Source organism: Olea europaea, chromosome 16 (genome assembly GCF_002742605.1).
Source record: "Olea europaea var. sylvestris chromosome 16, O_europaea_v1, whole genome shotgun sequence".
NCBI lineage: Eukaryota > Viridiplantae > Streptophyta > Magnoliopsida > Lamiales > Oleaceae > Olea > Olea europaea.
The window spans coordinates 2,739,122-2,758,258 of record NC_036252.1 but is presented as its reverse complement, the minus strand read 5'-3'; the positions used below and the strand labels follow the sequence as shown (position 1 = coordinate 2,758,258).

The following is a 19,137-nucleotide window of genomic DNA, read 5'->3' as shown; positions in this document are numbered from 1 at the left end:
GTTCGTCACGGTGATCCTGGCAAGGGGTTCAGCCTCGACCCACTTAGTGAAGTAGTCAATGGCGACAATGGCTAAAGTTGCGCTTCCTCTTCCTTTTGGGAGTGGACCAATGAAGTCAATGCCCCACTTGGCGAATGGCCAAGGGCTGGTTACTACGGAGAGACTCTGAGAAGGCTGCCTTTGAATATTTGAGAAGCGCTGGCACTTGTCACATTTCTGAACAAACTGGTAAGCGTCCCTTTTCAGGGTCAGCCAGAAGTAGCCTCGTCGGAGAACCTTGTGTGCCAGAGCCGTTCCTTTGGAGTGATTTTCGCAGATTCCTTTATGGATTTCCCTGAGTATGTATGTGGCCTCTTTGTCTCCCACGCATCGGAGAAGTGGCAAGGTGAAGCCTTTCTTGTAAAGAGTATCTTCTTACAGGACGAAGTGTGCATCCCTTCTTCTTAACTTCCGCGCCTCGCTTTTAGAAGTAAGCAGTGATTGATCCTTCAGATAGGCGATGATAGGATGCATCCATAATGGGGTGCCTTCTATCCATAGTACCTCTTCACCTCCGTAAGTGGAGGGCTTTGATAGGTGCTCAATAGGGACAACCTTTAGCAGCTCTGAATCCTTGCTGCTGGCCAATTTTGAAAGGGCGTCTGCGTGTGTATTTTCTAGGCGGGGGACTTGAATCAGTTCGAACCTTTCAAAATGAGGAACTAAGTCCAGAACCAACTTCGAGTATGCAACCATACTACTGTCCTTGGCCGCGAAGCTCCCATTGACCTGATTTACTATAAGTTGAAAATCACTGCTTGCCAGGAGCCTTCTGACCTGCATCTCTTTAGCAAGTCTAAGACCTGCCAGAAGGGCCTCGTATTCAGCAGCGTTGTTCGAGGCTTTGAAGTCGAACCTTACTACGCAGTTTAGCTTGTGGCCTTCCGGGATTTTCAAGACGATCCCTACCCCGGAGCCAGTCTCTCCTGAGGACCCATCTACGAACAGTTTTCATGTGGGGGGCTCGGCTGGTTCCATTGTTGCCTCCATTTTTGGGGCTTTGGCAAACTCAACCATAAAATCTGCAAGGGCCTGACCCTTGATAGCGTGTCGAGATCACTGAGCTTGATTGCCCATTTTAGTAGGCGTCTTGATGCGTCTGTTTTTTGCATCACCTGCTTCAATGGGAAGTTGGTGAGAACTTCGATGGAGTGGGCCTGGAAGTATGGCCTCAGTTTTCTTTAGGCTGTGATAAGGGCGAGTGCTAGTTTCTCCATGTCTGGGTAGCGTGTTTCAGCTGGGAGAAGTGCTTTGCCGACGTAGTACACTAGCAGTTGACGCTGACTTTCTTCTCTGACTAGGACGGCGTTGATCGCCACATCCGAAACCGCTAAGTATAGCAGTAGTGATTCATGTGGTTGAGGTTTCGACAGGAGGGGTGCCTCTCCGAGGTGCCGAGAAGGCTTCCTCACATTCAGAGGTCTATTGGAACTTCTTTCCTTGCTTAAACACATTGAAGAAAGGCAAACTTTTATCTGTGGCTCTGGAGATAAAGCGACTGAGTGTTGCTATTCGACTATTGAGGCTTTGGACCTCCTTTGGTTTCTGGGGTGACCTCATATCTAGCAAGGCCATTATTTTCACTGGATTTGCTTCAATTCCCCTTTGATTGACAATATATCCCAAGAACCGACCCAAAGCCACTCCAAAGGTGCATTTGAGGGGATCCAACTTCATCTTATATTTTCAAGTATTCGAAAAGTTTGGTCGAGGTGACTTATGTGTTCGGCTGCCTGGAGGCTTTTGATAAACATGTTGTCCATGTAGACCTCCATAGTTTTGTCAATGAGTTCGGCAAACATCATGTTGACCAGCCTCTGATATGTAGCTCTGGCATTCTTCAATCCGAAGGGCATGACTTTGTATCAGTACAAACCTCTGTTCGTAATAAACGACGTAGCTTCCTCATCAGGTCGGAACATGGGTATCTGGTTGTACCCTGAGTATGCATCCATGAAGCTCAGCATTTTGTGTCCAGCAGTGGAATACACAAGTTGGTCTATCATTGGAAGTGGGAAGCTATCTTTAGCGCATGCCTTATTCAAGTTTGTGAAGTCTACGCACACCCTCCACTTTTCGTTGGGCTTTTTCACCAAGACCGGGTTGGATATCCACTTTCGGTAGATGGCTTCTCTTATGAATCCACTGCGGCTAAGACCTCGTCTTTCAGTGCCTCGTACCTCTCCGGATTGAGGGCACGTCTCTTCTGTCGATGGGGGGCACAAGAGAGGGGTTGATGTTAAGATGGTGGCAACCGATCCTTGGATCTATTCCCACCATGTCTTCATGCTTCCAATCGAAGACATCCAAGTTCCTTTTCAGGAAACTTATCATATCTTGTTTTGCTTCGGGGGACAGCGCCTTCCCTATACGCAAGACCTGACTGGGTCTTCTGGGTTGGCGGAGAAAGTTTTCAGCTCTTCTATTGGGGTTGCATTTGGTTCAGGGTTAATTATTTGGGGATCTAACTCATCAAGAGAGTGCCTTTGTTCAGGGGCCTTTTCTACGTCGACGTCTTCCTCTTGTTCAGAGGTATGCCCTTGTTCAGGGACGTCCAGCATTTCCACGTCTATGTTGATTTCAGTGGGAACCTCAGTTAGGATTACATTAACAGTTCGAGGCTCCAACTTTCGCAGCGAGTTTAAGTAGCATGTCCTGAAACCCATCTGATCGCCTCGGACTGTTGCAATCCCATGTTCAGTTGGGAATTTCATACACAAGTAGTGGATGTATGTGACGGCCCAAAGATCTTTCAAAGCGGGTCTACCCAATACTCCATGATAGGCTGATTTGTGGTCTACCATTAAGAATTTCATGAAGTGTTGGGCCACTAGGGGTGCCGAACCCATCTCGACGGGCAGAGTGATCCGCCCTCGTGGGACGATGCTATCCCCAGTAAATCCGAATAGTGGGTCGGTCACGGGGATCAACCCATGTTCAATCTACATTTTGTTAAAGGTCGAGCCGAACAATATGTTCACCGAATTGCCATTGTCGACGAGCATACGTTTGGGCCCGTTTCTGGCTACTACGGCTCTCACAACCAGTGTGTCGCAATGGGGATGGTGAACTCCTTGCGCATCTTCCTGGGAGAAGGTAATTGGGGCCATCCTGTTGGTCTCTTGGGACTCGTTGATAATGTAAGTGATCATTGGTGGGTCCTTTGCTTCCATTGTATAATTCCTTTGGGCATTCCTGGTGTTGCCACCGATGTGGGGTCCCCCAATGATGGTTTCGATTTCCCTGATGATTTGGCCCCCAGAAAATGGGGCCTGATCTCTCTGCCTGAACTCTCCTTGGTCCCTTGATTCTCTTCTCCGGGGTGACTGCTCTCTGTGCCTTCGATCTCCACTGTTCGGGGAGACAGATCTGCGAGAATATTCATTCTTCCTGGAGGGGTGTGGGTCAGTCCGGTCTGGGCGTCGAAGAGCGTCTCTGCATTTGTTGGTGTCATGCCCATAGAGTTGATGGAAAGTGCAAAACCTTACTCCTTCCAAGGGCCTGTTTGATCGCTTCTTCTTCTTTTTCTTGCTATCGTTTCTTCCAGATGGCCCCACTTCGCCAGGAGCATTTTCATATGCCAATACCGGCACTGCATTTAGTGTAGCAGAAGCCAGTGCCTGTCCGGAGGTGGGAGCTATTGCGTGTCCTGCTTGAGTCCATTGCTAAGTAACAAGATGTGCTGCGGGTCCTCGACCTACCTACCTCTGAGGCGGAGGGAGTCCCTGCGCAGCACGGTTTCGGTGATCAATCATTTCTTCACTCATGATTTCAACTCTCATCATTTCCACGTGTTCGTCATAGGTGAAAGGATTCTTGCTACGCACGTCCCTCAAGAACAAAGTGTTCATGTTAAGGCCGCCTTTCAAGGTTGAAAGGGCTTCTCTGTCAGTGAGATGTTCGCAGTATGTGATTTCATCTGTAAACTTGGCGAGATAGCTTTTCAGCATCTCTCCAGGGGCTTGCCTCATGTCATGCAGGCGTTGCATTGGGGCCTCTCATTCTCTTCGCGAGACGTACTGATTCAAAAATGCTTTCTTCAAATATGGCCAACTTCTAATGCTTAGGGGAGGAAGCCTGCTGTACCACACTTCAGCGACTCCGCCTAGTGTTAAATGGAAGACTCTGCATTTCAAAGCAGACAAGGCTCCCCTGAGACTCATTTGTGTCATATACTTGGTGAGGTGCTTCTCTAGGTCCCCCTTTCCTTCATACTTGGGAATCTTAGGGGGTATGAAATTTGTTGGCATAGGGAAGTTTCGGATCTCCCTTAAGAAATGGAGGTTATCATCGTCATCGTCAATCTCATAAGACCGACAGGGCCCATCTGACCCTTCATCATCTTGAATGTTCTAGGGAGGTAGATGTGCTTCTTCTCGACTCTCCCAATCGACTAGGTTTCTCATGTCCCTCCTATTTCTAGGAGGAGGAGGAGCCCGTTCTTGTTCCTGATCTGGCTGAACTGATCTTCTCACTGGACGGACCCTATTGCTAGGATCCTCACCTATCCGGTCGAAGATGCTTACCGACTTCTCTTCCTCATATTCTTGATGGAAATTGTCCCCCAAGTGTAGTTCTGATGGCTGGTTCCCTTGCACAAAAGATGTGGCTTCGGCACCCACTTCTCTTTCGAGGGGGCGTTCTCTGTGCCAACTGGTGTGGCCTCGAGAACGAGATACTGGGGCTTCCTACACTGGGTAAGATCCTTGGGGCAATTGAGAGGCCCGGCGACTTTGGGCTTGCATGAGAAGTTCATGCATCGCCATATTCTGAGTTGCGATGTCTCTCATGCCCCCAGCTATTAGAGTCATTCTTTCAGTGAGCATGGCTGTTCTTTCACCTCGGCGACGCCGATGATGGGGTCTCTGGTGAGTAACATTGTTATGGAGCACCTCCTCTTCAGAGGCCTCCCTCATGGGGTTGTCGTCTTTCTTCATGGCTATAACTCATCCTATCCCCTTTTTCAAGGGTGGTGAGAACTTGGATTATAACTCGACTTTGTTCTTTTTCAAGAACATGCCCTTTTTAGGGTTAGTCGCCAGTTTTCCGGTGATTTCTCCGATGGAGAATGCAGAACTTTGAATGGGAAGTGTTTCCCACAGATGGCGCCAATCTGTTGACCTCGAAAATTGGACTTTCTATGTGGTCAACCGAGAACTACTCCACGTATTCCTCCCTGCGCACAAAAAACACACGGTCAGACGTACACGGTCAGGACCAGTGAGGGTGGCCGCGGCCATATACACTCCGACGATCAAGTCAGATTCAGGTGGTCGGAACAGTACCCAGGGGTTGTGTCAAATAATTAAGGGGGAGGAGAAAATATATATATGCTTGCTATGGAGTGCTATGGAGTAAGAGTTTTATTACCTTTTCCTCTTGCCAACCCTTGGGAATTTATAGGTGGGATGAACCGTTGGATGTGGGGTACGTGTATACATCTGACGGTATAAGGTGTCTGCTCATAGGCGTCAATCAGCCGCGTCAGTAGAGTGGGCAGGTAATTGCTTCTCCCGAGTTGAATTGACAGAAAATTGATAAGTCACATCAACTAGCCTCATGGAGACGTCAAATCAATTTAAACCTTAGGGGCAGAAATGATCTTGGCAAAGATCTCCTTCTGAAATTGGCGGTGGATATTCTGACAGAGGTCCCTGAAGTGCACTTCGCCTCGACTTCAGGGGCAAGGGCGCTTCGATCAGTTCAGAAGGATCGCCTATGTCTCGCAGTGTGATAGTAGGTCGTTGATATGGGGGAGATCTAAACCACCTCGGAATGTCTACCACTACACACTCTGATCTGCTAGACACCCACCCGAAGTGGTTCCGAAGTGATCTCCCCCATATCAACGACCTGCTATCACACTGCGAGACATAGGCGTTTCTACCGAAGCGTCCTCGCCCCTGAGGCCGAGGCGAAGTGCACTTCGGGGACCTTTGTCAGAAGATCTACCGCCAATTTCAGAAGGAGATCTTTGCCAAGATCCTTTCTACCCCAAGGTTTAAATTGATTTGACATCTCCATGAAGTTAGTTGATGTGACTTATCAACTTTATGTCAATTCAACTCGGGAGAAGTAATTACCCGCCCACTCTACTGACGCGGCTGATTGACGCCTATGAGCAGACGCCGTATACCGTCAAATGCATACACGTGCCCCACATCCAATGGTTTATCCCACCTATAAATATCCAAGGGTTGACAAGAGACAAAGGTAATAAAACTCTTACTACATAGCACTCCATAGCAAGCATCTATATATATATTTTCTCCTCCCCCTTAATTATTTGGCACAACCCCTGTGTACTGTTCCGACTACCTGAACTTGACTTGACCGTCGGAGTGTATACGGCCGCTGCCACCTCGCTGGCCCCGGCCGTACACGGCTGACCGTGCGTTGATTGTGCGTAGAGAGGAATACGTGGAGTAGCTCTCGATTGGCCACATAGAAGGTCCAATTTTCCAGGTCAATACTATGTATTTGCTTTATTTTAACAAGTCACAGAACAAATAATGCAGGGTTTATTGCAATAGTTTTTATTTGAAATTGAATAATTCTACTCATTATTTTTAATCTAACCTTCGATATTTTTATTGAAGAAACAAATATTGTTTATCACGTGCTTGCGTTTTTCTACCTTCACTATATCATATTTGCTTGTTAATCTCGTTAACCTTAAAAAAAGAACCTTAAAATTATACAAATTAACGTAATATATTAATGGGTAGGAAAATTTAAATATATTTGATATTTTATTAAACTAAAAAACATTACCATCAAATTAAATTTTTTATAAAATACCGATTTATTAACCTTCCGAAAAGGCAAATTAATCAAGAATATCTTCGCCCTCCAAGAAATGCATTTGGGTTTTAAGAAGTACTCGAAAAAACAGAGAGTACAAAACACTCTACAAGAGTAAGACTAAATGTGCGTTTGATAGTTAATATTTTTCATGAAAAATGTATTTTTTTTTACCCAAATTACTACTTTTGTGCTGTTTAATTGACATTTTTTTCCATGAAAAATATTTTCCTATTTTTTGATCACATGATCATATTTTTTTCAAAATTAAAGAAAAAAATTTCTTTATGGAGAGTAGGATTTTATTTTTCAAGGAATTCACTCTTTCTTTCTCTCTCTCATCTATCCACTTTTTTATCTAAATGGATAAGTGTAATATTTTCAAGTTTGAAAATTAAATCAATCGAACACATTTAATTGTCAATTTTTATGCAAATAAATTCTAAAAAATTGAACTGCTTAGAATTTATTCTTATACAAATTTCATACTTGCAATCAAACACACCCTAAATGATTTTATATCTGGTGGAAAATAAAATTAAATTTTTAGTTCATAATAATAGGAGTTTTTGAAATGTGTAGTTAAAAAATTATGAGACCCATGAAAAATATGGTTAATATTGATTGTTTAACTTTGACTTAAATTAAAATTAAATTTTAATTCAAACCAAACACGCTCTAAGTTTTAACCATTCTTTATTTCTTCAAACCTACTCTTTCTGCCCAACATGAACTAGTTCTTCTAGAAAGTTTACTATAGCATGAAATAGGTCAATCATCCACTTACAAAAGGAGTAATATTATTCCTCCATTGATCAAGAATTTCAATTTTCGTAAAGTATCTTGACCATCCAATAAGAAGGGTTTTCGTTTTTTTATATATAAAACAACTATGGAGAAGTATTGATTCCAACAATTGAAAATTTGGACCTTTCAATTCACATATATCTCAAACCTATTAATGGGAATAAATTCATTAAGATGAACCACATAGCCAAATGATCAACAATTACACAATACCTAGAGTTTGCATTTACATTTTCATACAACCAGAATCACATGATAGCAGAAAATGAGTAGACGTGCTTTTACTTGCAGAAGAACCTTTCCCATAATTTCAAGGTTCTTTAAACAATTACACAAACCACATGTCCTTCCACAACATTCTCAAAAACATAGTTCTCATATCTCTCCAGTATACATTACCTATTTGTAGACATCCCATCACTCTAAAAACTCGTCTTCTGTCTCGGGTTTTGCAACTGCTGAGGGGTAAAACCCAGTCGTTGCTGATACCTCGTCTTCGGTTAAAGTGAAATTTATCTTACATTCTATTAATTAGCAGTAATTTCGAGCTTCTAATTTATGCCAAAAATTACAAGATCAGTTAGGTCGAGTGGTTAGAATTACAGATTTGCAGATCAACGAGCAGCCACAGCATCGGTCCTGGGGCTCGTATCCAGAAGTTGGTGAAGCTTTGCTCTGGGACTTTTTTTCTCACACGTGTCATTTTCGTCGTCCTTGTTTTCGACAAAACCCGAGTTGTTAACTCTTGCCAATAGGTTTATTGTGCCAATCGGTTTCATCCTCAAGTCATCAATTTCGTATTGACTCGTCTCATCTGATTGTCCGAGTTGTGCACTTCTCAGTTTCTCCTGCGAATGTTACTCATCTTTTAAGCTTATATATATTGCTAATGATAGAAAGAGAGTAAACAGAAACCCATCAACAAGGTCGTACCATTAATGTAGCATTTTCAAGCTTCAGTTTCTTTGAACTCTCCATCAATTTATCTATCTCAAACTTAAGAGTCATTTTCTCGGAAGTTAGAGCATTTACTCTCATAGCCAGTTCTTCAGTCTCAGCCTGGACGAGAAGTCAAATGGAAAAGGGGGGGGGACTATTAACGAAAAAGCTTAAAGATATGTTGACACAAAAATAATTTTTAAGTGACAGATTTGAAGATGCAATAAAAGCATATGGTCCAAGAAACAGTCAATGATTTATGACATATGCTCGTGTCATATTCATACCTGTTTCCTCAGTCGAGATCTTCTTGCAGAGTCCCGATTAGACTGTTTCCTCCTTTCCCGTTTCAGCTCTCGATCATTCTGTAGTACATTTAAAACGCACATCAGGAATACTATATTATCATGGCACAAATAATTCACGGATATTGTTTGTGGAAGCCACATCTAGTCCTCTCAAGCTTCTAATTTTCTTCATGGATATTACCAGTGTTCTTAAAGTTAAATGAAAGGGGAAATATGTTTAATATGTACCTGCACACAGGCTTCATTCAGCATTGGTGGACAAGATTGTGGAACACTAGTTGGACTGGACTTCACATTTGTGTTATAAGTATATTTCAGCTCCAATGCTGTAGTAACGTTTCCTATCAATTGTTTAGATGTATTAACGGCAGGCACAATCATGTCCATGGTTTTCTCGGAACATTGAACTTCTGTGCTGGGAATCATACTGTTTTGTGTCTCAATCTTTCCATCTTCTGCTTTCAGAATATTAAAGCATCAGAAACTAAGCTTCCTAACTATTCAGATTAAACTTGTTAATAAGTTGCGGAAAATGAAGTGTGGCATATTCTGTTATTAGAAAAAAAGCCCTATCCATAATGCTTGCATCATAGCCAAATGATTTGTTTCCACAGAAGAAAACTTAACCAAGGACTAAACACGAAAGCAATACCAGATGTAAATAAGACTAAGAGCATGATCATTATTTATTTTAGAATTAACTCTTACCTTAATGTAAAAATATAACTTGCTTAACTTTGACCAATAAAAAAATAGTTTATTTTTGGAACTTAATTATTTACTTATAAGCAAGCTTAGCTAAACATGCAAGTAGTGCCAAGGAAAACCTCAAGTGCCCATCAAAAACTACTACGTAATACACACACAAGCAGGAAATCACATATTTTGCAAGTTAGTCGTGTTCTGCCGACAGTTGTTCACAATAGCCATGCAATTTTTGAAAATAATTTCTATATTTCAATATGTGCAGGATACAGACATCAATGCATGATGAAAAAGGAAAAGAGAAGTCTACCAAGATGCGGCGGTTAGTGGAATAATATTTCCAGTAAGGACAATTTTACTTAGAAAAGAAAGCTTACTGTTGTTAGGACTTCCATCCCGGCTTCTTTTCTTTCCATTCTGACCAGCCTAGAAAATGATGGCAAGAATAATGAGATGATACATACCAAACTGACAAACCAAATTAAATTAATATTCTTGACAAATGTCAACTCTATATAATAAAAAATCCTTACCCCAGTTGTAATTCCATTGCTCTCGTCACTAGAACCTTCAGTCTCCTCACTGTTCAGGAAGCATGAGATGTTTAACACTCAGTTTGGAATTATATAAACAAGCACAAACACTAAGCAATTTATATTTTCTAGTTAGTTAAGAAGCCCGGGGAGCATGTTCAGCTAAGCTTAAATGTTCCTACGAGTAAATTCTTTTACACAAAAAATTTTGAGGTTGTTTATAAGTTACTTCGGCTTACAAATTTTCAGTACAAAATCTTGTTTTGACAGTAAAAACATGTTCAGCTAAGCCTAAAAAGTCAAAGTATGTAAAATTAACTTTAAAGCTTCACCAAAAACACGTGTAAGATTATATGTTACATTTAAGTACAAGCAACACAGCTGTCATTATATGTAAACAAACCTCTGTGAAACTCTCTGATCAACTTGACCTTCAGCACTTTCAGTGTGGCAATTGCCAATTAAGAATGCAGGCCCATCAAATTCTTTCAATTTTTGCACCGTGCCTCCATCCGTATTAGCCGAAGACTTGGCCTGTGTGTCTGTGCTGAAAGATGCACCAGCCTACATGACCGCACAGTCATTATATTACATCCAGTTCCAAACAATTATACTACTTCTATGAAGTTTAAAGTTAATCTACCCCTACGAATACAGCTCTTATTAGTAAAGTACGCACATTTGGAAAAAGAATCAAAGCATCAAAAGGTTGCTACAACTAAACTCTTAACTAATTTGGGAGCTATTACAATCGCAAAACACACTGAGCAACCACAGACACGAGTCTACTAGCTGCTGCAGGTTTTCACTATAATAGGGAAGCATCCATTATAATTAAAAGCATGTTTGGGAAATGTTTATAAACTGTTTTATTTACGAAAAGATAGAAATTAGTGCTGGATAGGTGGATAATACTTGTAGGCCCTGTTTCATATGGATAAAAAGTGTTTTGAATGTTTATAAACATGAGTCAAATATAGGCTAAGTTCCACACAATCCAACATATTATTATTCTAGGGTTTTACGGCAAATGCCAAATAGTGGGGGAGCACTCAACACAACTTAGGAATCTTGCATGGGAAATTAAAAAGTAATAGGAAAATAATGATCATTTTAAGAGGTGCTATTTTATAATTGCAATTGCATTTAGACCACATAACTGCCTTGATAGAGGCTCCTTCCAGACAAGGTGATGAAACACAGCCCCTTCACAGATATCAGGATCGTATTTAGTTGCATACTGAAGTCCAAGAAACGTGAAACTTACTAGGGGAACTCCAGGACGTGCATAAATTCCTCCATTAGCATAGAATGCCGCATATGGAGCCCCATAAGGTGGCATCATAGACTGAAACATAAAGAAGTGAATGTTAATATTATTTCAAACAGGCAGTTCCTGCAAATGGCTTCAAATGATGATAATAGAATCAAGGGGAAACTGCATCCCCCCCACCCCCGGGCGACCGCCAAACGAAATATAATTATATAAATAGGGTGTGCGTGCCCGCATGTATACAGTTTTGAGAAAAACCTGTGGTAGTCCCCAGATATACATAGGTTGAGCATGACCACCAGCAACAGCAGAGTTGAAATATGGTGGTACAGCTAATCGGGGACCATAGTATGCCTGAAGATTAAACTATCTAATAATAAGCATGTCTCTGACAATAATGATAAAATGTAATATAATTTAATTTACTCCCAGCTATAACAAAGTGTGTGGATAGAGACAACAACCTGCATTGTTGCCCAATCGGGGTACATGTGAACGTTATTCTGGTCCTGTCAAGGTGAAATGCATTTTACATCTACTCAGAAATGGGCATCAACTGATGTAATAAAGGAAACAGAGGCTGAAGGACAAAGAACATTAAAATGATTTTGCGCTCAAAAGAAGACTAAGATCCCGTAAGATGAAAGAATTCCAGGATACACACTCCAACTTTTCTAAAGGACGCGCATAGGCTACTGAATTGCTGTAACAATTATTCTAGGATTACCATTGCAGGTGAAGATGGTTTCTCCTGCTTAACATACTTCACTTCCTCACTGCTTCCCATGATAGCGTGACAACCTAATCAATCGACGATACAAGAAAATCCTTTTGATCAATCTGCAAGATGGAAAAACCACTAAAAAACATTTTCAAAAGGTATAAAAGCATCTTTGTGACCAATAGCTCAAGATTAATATTGCAAAAATGAGGAAAGACTGTCCTTCGGAATCCCAGTATAGAACTAATAGATTTAACAATAGCAGAATAGAAAGGCAGCATATATGTCCTCTTTGAATGTAGTTAAGTTTCTTGACCCTATAAGACCAAAAACGTGAAACTTCACTTCATCTCAGCTATACCAGGCAGATACACTTACGGCATGTTTGGTAGAGGGAATTGACAGCACTCAACAATACTTCAATGGAAAAAGAAGCTAAAAATCTTGCTCTTATAGTATATAGTCGTGTCCATTACTTAATATCCAACTCGCACTTAAGACACCTATAATTATCATGTCATGTTCCTTACTTCCTACCTCTTTTTCGTTTATTTTTTTCCAAGGTTTTCCACTTGTTATCAATTAAAATGAAAGCATTCTTTGTACAAAAGCCAAATTTGGATTTTGAGGAGGAAAATTTCCCGTACATGTATCGATATACGATTTTTATGATATTAAACTTTTAATTGCTATATCTAGGATTTTCTTGATCAAAGAGAAAAACAGTCATTGGGATTTTTTTCATAATGATATAAACGAATTCAATTCCAGATGCAATCAACTGGGCATGGGTCTCAAAATTTGTCAATTTGATGCCCGAACTCTTAAAAAGAAATCGAGGATGTTCATCCAGCCTAAATAAATTTCTAGACTCGCGTATTTATCAATAACAAATTTGTTAGGATTAAGAGAAATAAATTGCGGACAACCTTTCCCGACCAAACACGTTAGATCCAATTAATAAATGACTGTATTTCATCTAAATGGATGCTACCCATTACGATAGTTACCCTGATTAAAACTAATAATTCTTAGGTCTACAAATACACGTATAATATTAACAGAGCATAAGCTGAGGGCAGTATCGTCCTTTCATTTTTGAACCCAACACTGATACTTTGACATAAGATCTTAGTAACTGTTAACTCATCCAAAACAACCAAGAATGTAATGACAAAATTATCCTCGTCACCTACCTAAAATTCCAAGACAATAACCAAAAAGAATGTTAAACTTATGTTGCTAACTGTTCTTTAAGCTTTCTGAGCTTAATCTTAAAATTTTGCTCTAATCCAACTGCTTCTAATCAAAACTCTTCATATTCAAAAAAAGAAATAGAAAAAGAGAAATCAAAATAAATATAACAACTTAATTTCACAAAATAAAGAAAATTCACAATGATCAGCAGGAAACACCACCCAAATTCACGCAATTCAAACCTTACTACGAAAGTTTTCCACTTCAATTCACCGAGAGTTACTAAAATCCATAACTAATACTTAAAATTAAACATACCTGAAAGTCTCCAACCAAAAGGACTCCAAAACTCCCTAGTTTCTGAATTTCCAAACTTCTAAACTCCTTGCATTTCTTTCTCTCTCTAGAAAAACGAAAACACACACACAGAGCAAAAGAGAATTTTTTTTCTCTTCGATATTCTAGAGAGAGGAGAAGGAAGAAAGAAGAGCGCCAAGGCAAATATACACACGTCACCCAACACGTGTCCTCCGTATAAAAAAAGGCGTATATACAGTTGTATGTATATAGTATATACGATCAGACAAAGCGGGGTTGCGGGGTGGCATAGGTGAGCTGGCGCATTGAATTCGTGCTGGCGGAAATTTTTTAATAACGTCGTCGTGTACCGTACACGTGTCCCTTATCTACTCGCTCTCTGCGGGGGATCAAATAGGCCAACTAATACCAAAGTCGTGGCTGGCGTGGTCAGTTTAGGAAATAGTTTATTGTTTTCTTGGGAAAGATTAAATGGAAATTAATTTTGCATTTCAAGTCCGGAATGGGCCCACATGCTCTTAAGAGATTTTAAAAAATGCTTTTGAAATTTGAGGTATGAACAGGCACATTCAAGGGGAAAAAAAAAAAAAAGGTACTGAATATATTTATAATTGGCTTGCTGAGTAATAATGAATTTGAAACATATTTTGTTGTAGTCCGACTGCCCACCTCATTAAAATAAATATTTTTAGATTACTATGTCTACTCTAAACCTTCAAGTTGGACATACTAGCCGCAAGATCAAATCTTACAAGCGATCGCTATAATTTACAGAGACGTAATAACACATAATCATCGTCACACCTTTTCATCAATCACTCCCTAAATGACACTTGGCATCTTTGACGACAACACCTCATTTTCAACCAGTTACCAACAAACGATGATTACTATCCTGATATTATACCAGGAGTCTATATTTAATGATGACCTGACAAGATCGACTTCATCAGTCAATAAAAGCAATGAATTTTAGATAAGTGGCACGCAGTTTCAGAACGACAATGTGGCTGAAATGACGTGAAGCGACCAAGTGATGTGGTTTTCCATCCTATACATAAAGACCAGTGGTTCCCTCCCAAGATAAAGTTAAGACTCCTTTAAAAGCGACAATACTATTTCCTTTTGCATCAATTGATGTGTACTTTGTTCTAATTTCATTGCCAATAAACATACATCTATTCTCTAGAGTTGATGTAAAAGTCACATTTCATTTTTACCTATCAACATATTTAAATGAACATAAGCTAGTATGGCATTTCTTCAAAAAATCGTCAATCTATCAGCGAGGTTGAATAGAATCATATATGGTGATGATGAGCTAGAGACGTTTATTTGAGTGCTGTATATTGGTGCGCCTCATTTGGTGATTATAAGTTTTATAGATTGAAAAGTATTACTTTGCAAAATTATATTGAAATTTGAAGGTTTTTAGTTGATTAGAATTGAGACAAGATTAGCTCAAGTGTTTATTAAGTGGCAATTTGGTTAAGATGACGTTGAAGTTATTTTTATTTTTTAATTTTTTTTGAAGGGCATTGAATTACTATGAAGGGTGATTTTAAAGGATAGTTGTTTGATTTAATTTTTAGGTAAGGATGGTAGCGGGAGATTAATGATATGAAGAAGAAGATTTAGTACGTATGGTAACGGGAATTAGATGACATGAAGAAGATTTATTACTACTGGTAATGGAAGTTGATGGGTGGAGGCAAGACGGTCATTATCATTCTCATCTTGTTGGAGATTTTTTAGAGTCGGGATGAAGAGACAAGATTAAGAAATTCTCAATAACATTCTCGTTTAATAAATTTTTTTTTATTTTATTATTATAGCTTAAATTGAAGAGGGGGGAAGAGAGAGATCAATACATGTTTGAGGAATTCGGAACAAAGATTATATTTCTTACCGAGCAATAAATTTTGTCATCTCTAAGATTTACTGCTTTATTGTGATATGAAGTAGGTACTATAGAATTACATGTAGAATGTGAAAGTCTGCTAAAAGCATAGTTCCACGAAGAGTTACAAGACATATTAGACGTATTTTGGTACTAATAGCAACAAATAATATTATTGAGACACTAGACGTCGTGATATTAAGGTGCTCTACATAAACATAAGGAATTACTTATCCATAATAGATAAGTAATCTTAGTGTGAAGAAATAAAATGAAAAGTAAATTAAAATTAACACGAGGAGTCTCATTGCAGATATAGAATTATATTTTTATACAAGTATATAAACGAAATGAAATTTATGTGATAGGAGGTGAGTTGTTATTTGTTGTGCATTTAATGTGTAAATTTTTGTCGCAAGTGATGTTATTTAATATCATTGATGTTATAATGATAGCACGAAGTATCATTAAACATAAAGTAAAATTGCATAAATTATATAATTTTGCCTTTAAATGAATCACATAGTGTCATATAGAGCATCGTTGATTCTTGATAACGTTATCCTTTTCTCTCATGTGACAAAGAGCGTGAAATACATTTCTGTGTTTTCCAATGCTATCTACATCAGTCAAACCCCTGAATTGGAGATACCAATCCAATGCTTCGCAGTCAATCACGTCAATGGTGGAAGAGAGAGTATATTTTCCATCTTCCACAATAGTTTCTAGAAAAAATTGCAACAGCGGTCCCTAATCTTTTACTTTTTTACAGATTTTACCCTAATTTTCAATATGTGCCATCCACAATCTCAAATTTTTCAAATCTATGCACCTGAGGTCCAAAATGGAAACCGTTCAGTTGACCGTTAGTCAAACGAGGAAGGTGGACTTTAACTGATTTTGATCAAATTGAAATGTGTAAAATGGTAAATTTGCTATTATATATAAAAAATAGTTTAAAAACCAAAAATAAAATAAAAGAGAAAAGAAGTAAAAATAAAAAATCACCTCTTCCACATCTCACCCACCTTCCAATCCACCTACCCCAAACTAAACCTGCTACTTTCGACCATCGCTGGGCACCATCACACGGTGACTTTAGCAGTTGTGTCGACGCCAGCTCTAGAGACCAAGAAATGCGATCGAGAGGCAAAATGAAGGAGATGAGGAGGTGAAACCGGAACAGTTCTTCTTTTTACCATTCTCTAGCGATGGATCCACCGAGGAATCGGAGCGTAGAAACTTAAACTAGTGAATTTTCATTCTCCTTCTGCCAAATTTTGAACTCCGCTCCCCAGGTGCAGACATTCCTGTCTCACCAATATTCACCTCACAGCACATACCCGCCATTAAATATCAGTCTTGTAAAAGTATGTTGAGTTGTAAAGCAAAGAAAATAATTTTTGGCGATTGGTGTTGGTTTGATTGCGGTGGTGGCCGTTTATGGGCAAAATTGTGGATTTGGGTGGAATGATGGGGGCGATGGTAGGGGGCGACAGTTGCTGTGAGCAATATTGGTTAGTTGTCGTTGAAGATGCAGTAGCAGTGTCGACAGTGTACCGGACCGTTTGACTGTTGGTTGGAAAGAGAAACCCTTTTCATTTTTTATTTTTTTCTAATTTTTTGTTTACTTATTTAATGTGGTAAAATTACCATTTTACCCATTTCAATTTGGTAAAAAAATCAGCCAAAGCTCACATTCTTTGGTCAACTAACGGTCAACTGGATGATTTACATCCATTTAAACATCAAGTGCATATTTTTTTAAAGATTTGGGAGACTGTGGATAGTACAAATTGAAGATTAGAATAAAGACTACAAAAAGTGAAAGGTTAAGGATCGCTACTACAATTTTCCCTAATTTCTATCACCTTTCTATTCGGTGCTTGAACTTTCCATTGTTTTTTAAATATGTCCCTAAACCTATATGCTGGAAACTATAGAAATAAGAATGAACAGACTCGAAAAATTCGAACATCGAGATAGGTTTTCTATTAATTTGCTGGAAGCATTGGAGAGAGAAGTCGATGTAGAAGAGATAGATAACTTTGTCCATGCATGCCAAAAAACTTACAAATTTGTTTATCAACAAATGATGTGACGAAATTTAATTAGATCAAAATCTTATCAATCAAATAAAAAATTTCTCCCATTTTTTTGATACATAGTCAATTTGTAAAAAAACTGTGAGAAGGGCATAATAAGTCATTTTTTTTTGCAAAAAAAAAGGTTAGTTTTCTAAGTTTGCGTTGGATTTGGTGACATATTTAAAATAATTAAAAGTTCGTGAAGCTAAATAAACATAAACATAAAGTTACGGGTTCCTTTTGGAATTCCAAAAGAATGAATGTCTGACGTGTCCCACTTATGACGGTTCAATGCAGGTGGGTCCAGAAAATATTGCAAGCTTCTCAGTCAAATCTTTAGTGACCTGTTGTCCACGTCTCATAACGCCTTTCAATTTTATTTAATTTTGGTGGGGCTAAGCCCTTTTTCAAGTTAAAAAATCAAATTTTTTATATAGTTATTTAACATATTCAGTCGTTATTTTTGACTTCTTCACGCATAAATAAGACACATTTGTTTCTTTAACGATAAAAAATTTGACTTTAAAAATCAACACCAAACAGGACCTAAATAGAATTACTCTTCGAAATAACATGTCTGACTGACGTGGCGGATAAGTGATAACTGACAATCTCACGTGACTTGTAGGAACGTTATTTTACTCAATCAAGTCCTTGTTTCAACTTCATTTTAATGAATTTAAAAAAATAAAAATTTGAACACAGTCAATTTTTTGAAAGTTGTATGATTAAAAATTAAGAGAAATTTTTAGACTTACATATAAAATTATTTTATTAAAAAATGTTGACTAATAATAAAAAACAGAAAAATACTTTAAATTAAAATGGAGCTCAAACATGGGCTAAGTTAAATTTTGGTTTCAAATACCTTCAAGGAAAAAAAATATAGAGGTAAGTTATATGTCGAAAGGATTTATTATGACGTTATAACTCTTTTTTTAATTTTTGTTAAAGAAAAATCAATTTTATACGGAGTAATTTACTTTTTGAAAGGTAAATTTAAATTAACGAAAAGATCGAATGTAATTGTCCACATTTATATAGCACCCGTTTGGTTTAGTTAAATATCAATTTTTTAATAAATTTTGATAAAAGTTAATAAAACACGTAATTGAAAATTTGATAAAATTATGGATTCCGTTTGATTAAAAATGAGATTTAGAAAATGGAGACGAAACATGATTTATTCTTTTTGTGTGATAAATTATTTACAGTGAAAATTGATTTTTCTAAAAAAAAAGTGATTAAAATGTAAATAAAAGTTTTGAGCTCACAAATGTGAAATATTATTTATTTAGACAACTGCGATAGAAAATGCGTTTGAAAAAAAAAATTAAATAAATTTTGCCAAACAAATGCTTAAGATGCGGATGGAGTGTCTAGAATTTTTTGAAAATGGCAATATGCAATCTTTTTCATTTATTTATTTGCGTGTATTTTTATTTTAATATCTATTCCGTCTCATCTTAAGATTGTTAACACGGGTTTCCGATCTGGGTAGGGATT

At 38.5% G+C, this 19,137-nt stretch overlaps 2 protein-coding genes across 6 annotated transcripts; both read right to left on the bottom strand.

The window, feature by feature from the left end:
- Positions 1–2,981: 2,981 nt before the first annotated feature.
- Positions 2,982–4,010, bottom strand: LOC111412489. The gene is made up of 2 exons (XM_023043428.1): positions 3,863–4,010; positions 2,982–3,688 (listed from the first exon to the last, which is right to left on the bottom strand). The coding sequence occupies exons 1-2, from the start codon at positions 4,008–4,010 to the stop codon at positions 2,982–2,984; spliced, it is 855 nt and encodes a 284-aa protein (XP_022899196.1).
- Positions 4,011–7,825: 3,815 nt separating this feature from the next.
- LOC111411697 (common plant regulatory factor 1-like) lies at positions 7,826–13,849 on the bottom strand. Of its 5 annotated transcripts, none has more exons than XM_023042255.1 (12): positions 13,645–13,849; positions 12,136–12,248; positions 11,873–11,917; positions 11,667–11,762; positions 11,403–11,483; positions 10,539–10,699; positions 10,136–10,184; positions 9,980–10,028; positions 9,126–9,352; positions 8,877–8,954; positions 8,584–8,709; positions 7,826–8,498 (listed from the first exon to the last, which is right to left on the bottom strand). In XM_023042255.1, the coding sequence occupies exons 2-12, from the start codon at positions 12,193–12,195 to the stop codon at positions 8,265–8,267; spliced, it is 1,206 nt and encodes a 401-aa protein (XP_022898023.1). In that variant the 5' UTR covers positions 12,196–12,248; positions 13,645–13,849; the 3' UTR covers positions 7,826–8,264. The 5 variants fall into 5 exon arrangements, with proteins under 5 accessions (XP_022898023.1, XP_022898024.1, XP_022898026.1 ...); XM_023042256.1 differs by having other exon boundaries at positions 12,136–12,209; positions 13,645–13,787; XM_023042258.1 differs by lacking the exon at positions 11,667–11,762.
- Between the last annotated feature and the right edge of the window lie 5,288 nt (positions 13,850–19,137).